At 48.0% G+C, this 12,389-nt stretch overlaps 2 protein-coding genes across 2 annotated transcripts; both read right to left on the bottom strand.

The window, feature by feature from the left end:
* Positions 1 to 73: 73 nt before the first annotated feature.
* CIMAP1A (ciliary microtubule associated protein 1A) lies at positions 74 to 8,556 on the bottom strand. Its single transcript, XM_068944055.1, has 7 exons — positions 8,203 to 8,556; positions 6,118 to 6,244; positions 5,367 to 5,567; positions 4,830 to 4,931; positions 3,543 to 3,664; positions 1,958 to 2,098; positions 74 to 669 (listed from the first exon to the last, which is right to left on the bottom strand). Exons 2-7 carry the CDS (start codon positions 6,221 to 6,223, stop codon positions 583 to 585), a joined length of 759 nt encoding a protein of 252 aa, XP_068800156.1. The 5' UTR covers positions 6,224 to 6,244; positions 8,203 to 8,556; the 3' UTR covers positions 74 to 582.
* A 1,093-nt stretch (positions 8,557 to 9,649) lies between these two features.
* On the bottom strand, positions 9,650 to 12,055 carry SCGB1D2 (secretoglobin family 1D member 2). The gene is made up of 3 exons (XM_068944054.1): positions 11,871 to 12,055; positions 10,715 to 10,899; positions 9,650 to 9,904 (listed from the first exon to the last, which is right to left on the bottom strand). The coding sequence occupies exons 1-3, from the start codon at positions 11,923 to 11,925 to the stop codon at positions 9,881 to 9,883; spliced, it is 264 nt and encodes an 87-aa protein (XP_068800155.1). The 5' UTR covers positions 11,926 to 12,055; the 3' UTR covers positions 9,650 to 9,880.
* Positions 12,056 to 12,389: the final 334 nt, after the last annotated feature.

Raw genomic sequence — 12,389 nt, 5'->3', positions numbered from 1 at the left:
GTTCTCTTAAATACTGTTCTGTAGTGCCATCTAAAGGTGGATCGCCAAATTCAGTTGTATTGCCACATTATGTACAGAATAACTCTTACATTTTATTTTTCCTCAAATGCTAATGCCACAATTAACACGCCAAAAAAGAACCCAAAAACCACGCAGCTGAGATCACTGCAAGTCTAAACGCACATCAAAAGGTTATCTTATCAGTAGGAAGCAGAAAGTCTTTAAGGTGGGGGGTTGAGGTAATATTCCTGCAGTCAGTAGGATCCGGGTGCAAGCGGTCGCGTTCATCAGCGTTAGCGTGTAAGATTCAGTCAGGAGGGCCCAGTAGTGCCACCTCCTACTTGAATAGGAGTAAGCATGCAAAAAGTCCTTTGGTAGTAACAGGACGCGGTGCGATACCATGAGTAATCGCCTTCTGAATTCCTGTGCTCATAATTGCTTAGCAGAATGCAGTTAATTGACTGGAGGTGGATAACTGCAGGCCCGAGGGAAGCTGTGCCAAATCCTTTGGTTTTTAAAACGTGAAACAACATGATGCAGGCAAGTAAGTGCAGTTTCCAAGTGCAGCTTGCACGGAGATGATCAGCTGTCCAGTATCAGAGGGGTCATGTACTTTGAATGTCGGATGCCAAAGGTGACTGCGGGGGCTTGCGCCTTGGTCAGCGTCACCTGCAAGGGGGAAAAGGAAGAAAGGTGAATGGCAAAGGGGCGTCACTGCTCTGGACCTGTCCTGAACTGTGGTAGCAACCTGGTGAAACGGCGCATCTAGCAGGGGTTAGTTTTTAGTGATAAACGGTAGACGAAAAGAGAGCTATTTTTCCTTAACATAGATAGTCTTATTGTTTCTAGAGGCTCTCTTTCTAGCACAGGTGTCCTAGTAGAACAGGTTTCTGTTCAGTGATGACAATCTGTCACTTGAAAGTGTATTTATGCGACTTTGCCATTTATCGTATATTGGTGTATGTTCCCCATGAAACTTCTAGCTAGCCGTGTCTAGCCCAGCAGCACATTTACTCTGAACCTCATTTATTAGCAGACCATTAAAAACGTCCTTCTGCTATGAAACGTTCTATTGCTATTACCAATTGACATTTCTTTCTCTTTTTTTGAGGAGTAACGTGAAGGAAAAAGAAAAAATAGTTTAGGGATAGTTAAAGTACGTTCCTTAGGTTTTTAAGGACACTAAAACAAAAGATCTTGTTTTCAACACAAAATTGACCAAAAAATTATCATTACAGCTGATATGGAAAGCGCAACTGGAAACTTCGGAGGCCTGCCAGCTCAAGCCAGGCTGTGCCAGATCTCCCCTCCCCTCCAAGTTTATCTTCACTGCATTGCAAAAAGTACGTGCGTGTGTCTGCTTGTCTCATTTTGTGATGAAACAGTATCGGATGGGGTGACGTACTTACTGGAAGTCTTCAGTATGCGTCGTGCAATGAAGAGCTCCTTTTTTGTGACCGATTTTACGAATTCTAAGTCACTTAGGAAAGAGTCGGGAGGCTTTTCCTTTCTGAAAAGGAAAAGTTTCTACCCAACGCTTTTCTGAAGCTTTGTTCTGCTTGCTAAGTGGCCTCAGCTTTCTTATGCGCTTACAGGTTTTAACGCGTTCATAGTGCATGCTCTTTGTGTTTAATATTGACTCCTTCCAACGTTGCTTCTAGACAGTAACGCGAAACTAGGAGCAGTGCTTCCCTGCTGACTAGTACGATAGTTGCTAGTTCTCACGTCCGCGCGTGACAACGTATTGAAGGATCTAATCCTCGCCACTGGTACCAGTTCTCCTTTTTTTAGCATCACAGTCCCTTCCAAAAAGCGGTAAAAAGATGCTTGCCAGCTGTGGTTGTTCAAAACAAGCTGATCCTGCAGTTTGTGATACTAACAAGATACTACTAAAAGCCTGAGCAGAAGGGAGGAGGGTGGTTGTTGAAAAGGAGGAGAAGATGGCCAGCTGCCTTACCTTTCCTATGTAGTAGTCTGCAGGCCCTGGTTTTACTGTTTTATCTACTATTGGTTTACTGTGGGCTCTCATAGTGTACTTGGGAGCTCTTGTTTTATATACATCCAATTCTGTCTTCCGGTAGGCAGCAGGCCCCGGCGTCTGTAAGAGAGTCAGTGGAGTTGCTGGGTAAAAAAGGTAAGGGTTTATCCCTCCTGGTTTCCCAGGAGGGCTACGTTAGTTCATCTAACTGGACAAATAGATGGTACTGGAAGAGTTGAGCGATTTGAACAACAACAAATTTTGTTTCCCTCAAAAAAAAGAAGAATCCAACATGTCGTTTCAGTATTGCAGCAGCTGTCATCTCCTGTAAGAGATGCCATTAGGCATTTCCCATCTGTTCTCTGAGCCTCCTCCCTCTGCCAGATCGCAAACGGACAGTCACTTAGAGAGATGGGAGTTAAAACGTGCAGCGGCAGGACACCAGGAACTCGTGATCTTTCCTGGCTCTTACGTAAGGCTAGCAATTAAAGGCTTTTCTCAAATAGGAGATTAAAAAATGTTTGTATTATATAAAACCTATCAATAAAAGCATTTTGCATGTTGGCAGTGTATTCCATGTCTTCCATTCCCAATATAACTCACTGACAGACTATTGCTGGTTGTGAAATATGCTTCTTAGTGTGACAGTTCTGACAACCTTGTTGTATTTTATCTTGAGAAACTGTTATTGCAGAGGACAAGTTTGCATAACATCAATTCCCTTTTTCCTCCTTGAGGATTAACATTGTATTTCATACAAGCCTACCCCAAAGCCTTGCCAATGATACGTGAAACAGGAGTGTTTACTACCTATCCAAAAAACTCTGGTCTTTCGGCTGATGCTCTGCGGCATAATGTGAAACCCTTGTTATACAAATATCTACAAACACTGTATACCTTAGAAAAATATACTTCACATTTTGTCCGGAGGTTTGACTCCCTTTAGTCAGTAAGGCAAATTATTTTGTAATGGCAGGCAGGCTAGAGTTTAACGTTTTGCTGCTGACTGCATGTAGCAGTAGCTCTTAACACTGCAGCCGCTTGCACTGCAAATTTGCTAAGGCATGGGCAGCGGTTTTGTTGTTTGTGTGTTTATACGGCCCCTGGCATACATAGTCCTGTTCCTGACGAGCTCAGAGTGGATACCTGTGATAATAGGTTTGGTTTTCTGCTTCAAATACATTTCAGTAACTGCTTTGAGAATTTTTTCTTTCCCTCCACCCTCATTATTGCCCTTTCCAGCTCTTTACAGTGGCATTCAGCAACGCACATTCAACCCGCAGGGACTAAGTACAAAGACTAGGCTTAATGCAAAGCTTGAAGGAGCTTTGCATCATCAAAACTGTTAGTGAGGCCTCTTAGAAAACAAGGGACCACAGGGGTAGGCAGACCCTCCCCTCTCCTGCTGTAACGGCAGGGGAACCTTGTGACCCTGCCAGCGTGCACCTGGAGTATTTGGTTTTGCTCATGCCACAATGAGCTGCGTGTTAGGAGAGGATCCACCACGAAGCGAGCAGATAACTTTCAGTTGCTAATGCAAAAAAGAAGTGGAAGCGTAGCTCACTTTGCAGAAGTCTTCCTCAAAGAGACCAAATTTATTCCTCCATTTCATGGAATAGCACGGACTGGCAGTCGTGTACGCTGTGTTCGGTCCCATCACCCTCGGGACTGTGTAGGCGTTGGGGCCTGCGGGAGGAATGGGAAGAGAGCGTGTGTGAATCCTCAGGGGACAGAGGAGACATCAGGCCTCAGAGGAGCAGGAAGGACGTCCTCCCCCTTTCATATCCCTCGGTCTTGTGTGGCACTGAGCGAGCGGGCACCCGCGAGGCTGAGTTGCCAGCGCTCGCGTGGGATGAGGTGGCCCCTTGACTGCAAGAAACGGGAGTAAGAAATCCTTAACTGGCTTCCTGGATCTTACAGGCTGTGTTTAAAACCATCCACCCTGCGCCCTCCAATTTCCCAAGAACCTGCAGCATAGCTTGTACCAATGGAAAGGCGTACGTTAGACCTAGGGACCCAGAGAGGAGAGCAAGCGTTTGTGGAGAGCGCTCGCACCCAGCGAGAAGACCTCTTGTGGGTCCTTAGTCAATCCCTGCGACGCGTCCTGGGAAGCTATAGGAACACAGACGTGATCTGTCAGATTGCCTCTCATCACTGTGCGAGGGTTGCTGCCCCAGGATTTTGAACGTGGTTTTACTGAGGGTTTTTTTTTTTTTTTTTCTCCTTGGGGGTAGGGGATAAGTTGATGTGGTTTCTAGTTGCCTGAAAGCTGGCCTTTGACAGTAAAGCTCTCCTTGATGTAGAGATTACTACTGATTCTATGAATTTCACACTACCACCTGGTATAAACGTGGATTTTTTTTTTTCTCTATAGCTTCTTGCTCCTCCGGACATCAGCTTTAAAAGGTACGTGGTTTGTCCATCTGCCAGCACAAACTTTTGACTTTGCCGCAGAGGCATCACCGTGTTCAGGTCCTGGGTGATCATTCTGCCCAGTACCGTTTCCTAGAGCTTCTCGTTGTTTCGATAGGTTTTTACTTCTCGTCTCTTGTCTTATGTTTAGACTACAAGCTCTTTGCAGAAGAGCTTTGTTGTGGGATTTGCATAGCAAGGCTTTGGCTCTGCCCTTGCGGAGCAAGTCAAGCTGCGATGCGAAAGGTTTGGTCACGCCTGTCTTCCCAGCAAACGCAGAAATACTGTTAGAGAGCTATGAGACAGAAATAAAGCTCGTCAAGCAGCACTTGCATCCTGTTATGTAGATGCTGAATCAGCCTGGTGTAAAAAGCTGAACGCCAGACTTTCGCTATAGGACACTTAGGCTGCAAGTGCCTGTTCGCCATCGTTCGCTTACCTGGAGAGATGTCTTTCGCGATGGTCTTGTGCCTGAATGACATGGAGTGCGCGGGAGCACATTTATAGATGTGCTTTTCCGACTTCTCTGTGAAGTAATCACCTGGGGCAGGGGAGAAGAGGACAAAAGCAGTGAAATTCTGGCTTCTCAGGGCAAATAATAGGCAATTTTGCTAGGAGACACCTGCAGAACTGGCAGCTGTTGACCAGCTCTTCCTGCCCTTTCCTCCACGTGATAGCCATGCAGGGGGGTTTTTCTTCACCCAGCTGCTTTGTCCGGCATGGCCGTTCCTCTTGGCAGGCCCCGTATTACGTCAGGGCTCTGGATCGTTCCCCCGTAAGTGCATGGCCTGTGGTCCTAGGCAGCAGTTTTTCTTGTATTTCACTGACCGCTGTTCAAACTGGCTTTGTTTTCTCTTTGAAAACATCTAGAGCTCACGCGAGATGCAAGCTGGGTTGCTTTGTACCCTGCAAACGCCGGACGGCGGTAAGGCGCGTGTGCCTCGTCTGAGCGAACGGCTGGAGAAGCGTCACCCACCTGGCCCAGGCGTGGTCTCCGTGGTCACCTTGGGGCGGCCGCACATAACGTATCCTGGAGCAGTGTACTTGCCCGTCCTGGTCATGGAGGGCTCCACGTAGTAGCAAGGGCCTGGAGAGCAGCCCTCTTTCACAGGAGGTTTTGCCCCGCTACATGTGTAGGCAGGGGCTCGCTTTTTGGTAGGATCGTGTTTCAGGTAACCTAGGGAGAAAAGGCCTGTGAAAGGAGCCCTGCATGCAATTATATTTTAAGCTCTTTCGTAACTGGGGTAGTCTGAGCCGTTGGCCTCGTGACATCCCCTTCCAGGACATGGGGCTGCCTTCGATTTTGCAGAAAGGGGGGTGCGTTGAGCTTGTCACGTGCTTATTGCAGCTCCTGCGTGCCTCCCGGGAGGACTGCAAACGCATCTGGTCTTGGTCTGCCTTGTTCTCATAATAGGGATTTAGGGCTTGTCTTCTTGCTGGAGAGGCACTGAATGGGTGCTACCGAAACTCACGCTTTGGTGATTTTTGCATTTCCCAGCAATGGCAAATGCTGCCCTCTCAGTTGCTTTTACTGATTAAAAAACCAGCAGCCTCCTACCCGTAGCAAAGGACGGCTGCACAAACGAAGTAGAAGGTGGCGGTGCTGTATTGAGCTAGAGTTATTGAACTAAATTACCTAATAACAAATGAAATTACTGACATTGTCTCTTAGCCGATTTTTACCATTAACTTACTGAAAGCGCTGCACGACTTTATAGCTGTTTTACCTGTTGTCCCTGGGATTGAGTACTTGGGTCCCGGGCTAGTGAACTGGGCCATTACGGGGCCCCGCGGGCGATGGGGTCTCCAGGTCCCCACCCAGGCTCTATACATGGTGGCGGGCGGTTGCAAAGCCTAAGGAAAGAGGAAAAAAGAGTTACGGACGGGCGTTTTTGGAAGAGGCAGGATTCCATTTCTTCTTCTGCATTTCGATTAGACACTCTCTGCCGGGTCCCGCGTCCTCCGAGTTCTGTCTCGAAATGAAATACCGATGGGCTGTCAAAATCTCCGGGTGCTTGAAGGCAGCTTCTCAGCCTGGGGGCGGGGGGCGAGATTCAGGTAGATTTTGACACCTAAATGTAGGCTACCCTCCAATTGCACTCGGGGAAGGGGTAGTTAAGCAGTTCAGGGGAGCCCCGGCAGCAATTCGGCTCATCCGAGATTCAGCATCGCCTAGCTGGCCAGCTGAATGTCTTTCTAAACGGTGCCTTAATATTCAACTGAATCCCACCCTCGGTATCTCCCAGGAATATCGCGTTGTGCTTGGGAAGGTCCCTCTTCCTGTGATACTCAACGTACCGCTGCTTTTTCCGTAGGTCGTCGGTAACGCAGCGCCTAACAACAATCCTGCCGCGTCCCTGGGGAGATCCTGCCGCACCTCCTAGCCTTTCCTAATCGGCAAGATGGGTCGAAGAGGTGCTGGAAGAGCAGGTACGAGGGCAAGGATAGGCCTCCCCTCGCTTCTGTGCTACGCCGGGTTAGTTTAGGGGTGATGCGTGAGCGGGGCCGGTTTTCGGAAGTCGCGAGCGTGCGCGAGCGTCCCGGGAAAAAAAGCCTTGCACTCCCACCGGGCCGCCCGCGTTTCTCGGCCAGCAGTAAAGAAACTTGTTTCCTGCTGTAGGCCCATTCCTGAACGCATCCGTGTGTTGGAGTCTGGGACTTTAGCCAAAGACGGTTTGAGCATCGCTGCTGATCCTAACGTCTGAGTTTTAAATCCCTGCCTCCCTTCCCGGGTATTTGCCTCCGTGTCTTCCAAGGCGGGATGGAAGCTCGTGGGATTACACTGGCCCCTTACAGCTTCCCTTTTCTGCCAGCAAAAATACGACGGCGGGTATCCAGCTGATGGGCTCAGCCTGCCGCCTGTCGTCCTCACCGATACTGTCTGCCCTCTTCCCAGTTCACCTCTACAGCGGTCCTTCATCTCTTGTCTTAACATTGACCGGGGGTCTAGGAACAGCCTTTTTTTTTTTGTCCTGTTTTGCACTGTGCCTAACAAAATATGGCTTATGACTGTGTTCCTTCAGCAGTTTAGTAGTACGAAACTGCTGCTTAGGGCTTAGCATGCTCATCTGCTTTGCTTATTTGTCTTGCTCATGAAGCTTAACTAACTGCTCCGGTGAGCTCACTGTTGGGGCCCCCGTGCGGAGCAGCGGGAGGAGAAAGCATCGCATGGGTCTACGCCTGGGGCCGTCACGTGCACTTTTCGCGGCAGGATACGCCAAAACGCGCTGCCTGTAGTCTGTAAGCTGCATTGGCGCTGAGCATTCAGACGAAACGAGGCTACCGCTTTTTCTCTCCCGCGCCGTGGGTTTCACGGACTTCCAGAAATCTGAGAACGGAATGAAGAAAGCATGGTCCTGCAAACGCTTGAAAGCGGAGAGGACCGCTCAAGCCCGTGGGGATTATTTGTGTGAGGCTGCTGTCTTGTGCCTTCCCTTCCTCCCCTCAGTCGCCTGGAGTTAAGAGGGCTAGGGGGGAAAAAAAACTATTATTGTTATTATTTTTTTCATCAGCTGAAAATTTCCTGTAATGTTTTTCCGTCCAGTGTAGCAGGAAGGGCATCTAAGGACCAGTTGAGCAGCGCTGCTCTCAGACCTGCCTAGTTAATTTGCTCTGAGCACCCTGTATGCTGGCTTTACCTCTAAAAGGAGGAAGGAGAAGGAGCGTTGCCGCAGCATGGGTTCTGGCTGCCAAGAAAGAACAATCTGAAATAATTTCTCCTGTTATAGCAGTACTTTGAGCAGAGTGATGACACTCCCGTCAGGCAGAGCATAGCTAATCACTTATCCTAAAACACAGCATAAACAATTCACCTTTCTTGTCCGGTGAAGTCTAACAGGATGGGCCGACGCTGCCGGCTGCCGCTCTTCTTGCTCTCGGTGGCCAGCTGCAGCGAGTTTTGAGGAGCGATGAAAGCCTGGCAAGGCGGGTGCGGGCTTCCTCTCCCAAACGGCCTTGGAGGGGAACGCGAAACAGCCGTGGAAACGCACGGTTGCATCACACAGGCGGCGCAGCTGTTCTAGAGCGTGGGGCTGGCGGTTCTAGAGCGCTCTACAGGCTTGAACGTCTGCAAGGTCCCGATATGCAAAGGGGCAAAGGCTGACCTGAAGGTCGTCGAACCTACCACCATCACCTTATTCTTGTGTCGTGTGTACATTTGAGCGTATAGCGTTAGTCAGGTTTCTTATTTTCCGGATATCCCTTAGGCTACTTTTTTAAACCAGGAAGGCTGATTTGTGCCTGGTGTTAGTAAACAGAGTTTGTTATTAGGAGCTATGAGTTAGCAAGGTTTAGAAATACCACTGCGGTGCTCCCTTTAGGACTTTGTCCTGGCAAACAGCTGCACAAAAGGCCTTCTTCCAAGAGGCAGGAATAAGCCATGCAGGCTATCTTGTGTGTGTTTCCTAGGTCGTGCAAGGAAAGTTGGGAATTAGTTGCAGATCTAGCACGTTTTAAAATTTCTCCTAGATAGATAAGTCAAATTATTGTGATTTTTTTTAAGGCCTCCTCAGAAATAAGAATTCTGAGAAAGCACAAAGGGTTTCATACCTTATTTAGCAAATGAAACAGAAACGACCCCTCTCCTTTTCCAAGCTTGAATAAACCTACGCTGAAGTTGTAACTGCGTTGCCAGCGATGGGAGGTCCCCCTGCCCTGATATGAACAGTTAATCGTGGTGGATTTTCCGGTGATGCTCTGGGTTTTTTTTGAGGCTTTACCAAGAGCTCTGTGTCAGGATCTTGATGTTACAAGGAAGCTGGGAGGCAGAAGCTCAGATTTTGATTGCTTTGACTGTTAGGGGGACGGTAGTCCTTAGAAGCTCCCAATCTCTTCCAGCAGGAATGTCTGTCCACCCGTCTGTCCCTCCAAGCTGTACAGGGGGTTTATGGTGACCAGGCTTTCAATACAGATTCCCCCCGAGAGAGATGAAGTGACTTTTTCCAAAGTCGCCCTGGTGGAGTCAGAGCAGCAATGCGAACAAACTTGATTCTTCTGGCTGTATCTGTAGGGTGCAAGTGTTTGTACCTACAGTTGGAGTTAAGTACAGGAGTACAAAGGGAGAGGTATGGGACAGGCTGGACTGGGGATCTGGCCCAGATGTTATGACTTGTGCTTACGGATTGGTTTTGCCCCACTGTAAGTTTGAGTCAAATCTCCAGCTGGGACAGCAGGGATGAAACTATTCACGTTGAAAGCGATTTTGCTACATCATTTCTGAAAGCAAACGCTGTCTTTAATCTAAAAAGACCAACGTACAGCTGAATTGCATTTAGTTTATTGAAACATGAAGTGCAAGCAACAGGAAAATGTCATATGAGGTTGGTAGATTATTTAGAGTAATTAGTCACTAATCAGAGAGAAGAAGAAGCAAATGAAGATATTCGGTGAGGAGGTCTTCGCTGTCAGCAGGTGGGTATCGGCAGGTGTCAGATGATGTTTAATGTCCTCCCAGCTCCTTAAGGACAGGGCGCCCCTAGAATTATGGTGCCTTTAGCATTTGCTGAGTATCTGAGACTGAAACAAAGATTTAGAACAAAGTTTACAAGAAGAACAAAAATATGAATAATTTTTTTTTTTTAACCTGTTAAAGCTGAAGAAGCTGCTAAACCTCTCTGATCATGAGTGTTTTGACTGGCACCTGACCTAAAATTTGTCACAACCTTTTCTTGGCAAAATGCAAGAAAATCCATGTGAGAAGTAGCCAAAGAAATGGCAACATGGGGGACTGTGTCCTCACAGCCGTTTAGGAAAGAATCAAGGCTTTGGAGCTAGAGCCAGTTCCCAAAAGTCTATCATCCCCAGAGGATTTTCCTTCTCCCTCCCTTTCCTTTCTCCTCTCTCAGAGCTCGGGAGTGTTGCAATCCGCTAAAACCCGAAGGATTTAGCCCTGATGGGGATAACAAGGAAACAAGCAGCTCCTGGAGAACCTGAACTAAGAAAACCTGGTTTTCAAAGTCTTAGTGCATATTTGAAGCATTTGTAAGGTTTCTGTCCTACGTGGGGTCTCGGGTATCTAACCGCCTCTGAATTTACACCGCAGGTTTCCATCGGTCCCTGTAGGATTTCTTTCCTCTGAAACTTGTAAAAACTGAGCATCTTTGGGACCTCCGCTTTGCTGCCAAGTTTGGCTGAACCCAATCGAGGTGTTTAAAGTTTTATATTTATTATACCGCGTGCGTACTCTCCCTCTGTAACGTATGCACCACCATCATTTCTTTATCCAGCCAGCTTAAACGGGGTCTGCTTGCAACATTTCCAGCTTCTTCCACCTCACATCCTCATATTTTGAATCTAAAGCTTTGACAGTGAGAAGAGAGAACTTACCACTAACAGGGTAAGAGTTTGCTTATTTGTGACCGACTCCTGCACGCATTGCTTTAACTGGAGCTCGGCTGCTTTCATAACGGGTGTCGTGGTGTAGGGAGAAACGGCATCCACGTACTCCTCAACAGACCCATAGAGAAACTTCGTGGCCAGATTCCAGATCTCTGGACAAGCCAAAGCTGTAGCTGGAATAAAAGTAGACAAGAACCGAGCTGGGAAATGTTGCAAGGAACCAAACTCGTTTGAATACCATAATAAAATATTTATAGGACTTATTTTACTGCTCCAGTATTATAGCGCCTGTGCAGGCCCTGTAGCGAGGACAACTGGACATAGTGCGTAACTGTGCTATTGGGGGTCTTGAGCTTGTTTGAAACCCTCAGCGATACTGTCTCTGCATCACTAACTCGGAAGTTGTCTACGGGGAGAAATTTCACAGGAGAATTTTTTGGTGCTGCTGGTTTAAAATATAGCTATGTGTTTAGAGGAGGAGAGTTTGGGCTATTGGCAAATTTGTCAAATAGCTTGCAAGTGGAAAGCACCTGGCACCTTATCTAAATTTTGTAAACTGGACACTTTGTTTTGACAGTCAGCAAATAGCTCACTCCGTATTTTTGAGATCTCGTTGTCACCCAGCAGGTCTTACTCTTGACCGCGCTTTAAAACAGTGCTTTCTTTTGAATGCTGTAACATTCAAAATGGAAAAGGCAGTGAGAAGGAGGGGTTCATTGTAAGGAGTCTTCCTATGTCTTGTTTTTGGGTTTATTTTAACTTCAAGAGTCGAACGGAAGAAATCTATTTTTTTTTCCCCCCTTCCGTTACTTTGGAGAGCAGGCCAACTTTCTGATGGTAAGCGCCCTTTTAAAGCCCCCTCGATTCCCTAAAGGACCTAAGACCTGTAGTTCCTACATTCGCGTTTACATTGCAGTCCATCACTGCCAGAGCCACGACATGTCCGACCACCTTTCTGCTGTCAGAAGCTGTAGCTTTCAAGCTCTTAAAGCTTCAGCAGGTGCCTGCTAGGTACGGCCGAAGAGCAAATGGAAAAGAATTGGAAAGGATGGTCCTTATGACCATAGATCACCATGGTCGAGCCTTGCAGGTCTCTTGTACAGATTCATTAGCAGAGGGGTGGGTTAGAGACAGCGGTACTTACCCGTGTGGCAGAAAACCGCCAGGGTGGCCAGCACTAACAGCAGTGCCGGTCTCATTGTGGAGATGTCCGCTCACCGTATATCAGATATTAACCTGGAAGATAAATTTAAATCGCTTTAGAGCCATGCGTGCAGAGCTCTCCTATATATAAGAGACACCTGGGGCTGATCCTCCTCCCACCAGCTTACGTGACTGATCACGTTGCTTTATTAGCATAGGATCCTGGTGGGCAGGACCCGTGGGAGGGTGCCAACATCCTCCCCGAAAGAGCGGCACGTCTCCCTTTCCTGCTAGGCGAAGGCGTAAGCTGGGGTCTGGGGTGCCGCGCCGCCGATCCGCAGCGTTTCAAAGAGCGGGGTGCGGAGAGATGGGAAGACTTCAAACGACATGCCGGCCGGCAGGGGAAGGGGAGGGGAAGTGGCTAGCAGCCGCCTGGGCGAGAAACCCTGCAGCTAGCATGAGCTGTAGGAACATGCAAACATAGCGGACCACTGAAAACCGCAAAACAGCCTAAGGAAAC

This window comes from Struthio camelus, chromosome 5, assembly GCF_040807025.1.
Source record: "Struthio camelus isolate bStrCam1 chromosome 5, bStrCam1.hap1, whole genome shotgun sequence".
In the NCBI taxonomy this organism is placed as follows: domain Eukaryota; kingdom Metazoa; phylum Chordata; class Aves; order Struthioniformes; family Struthionidae; genus Struthio; species Struthio camelus.
This window is presented reverse-complemented; position numbering and strand designations above follow the sequence as displayed.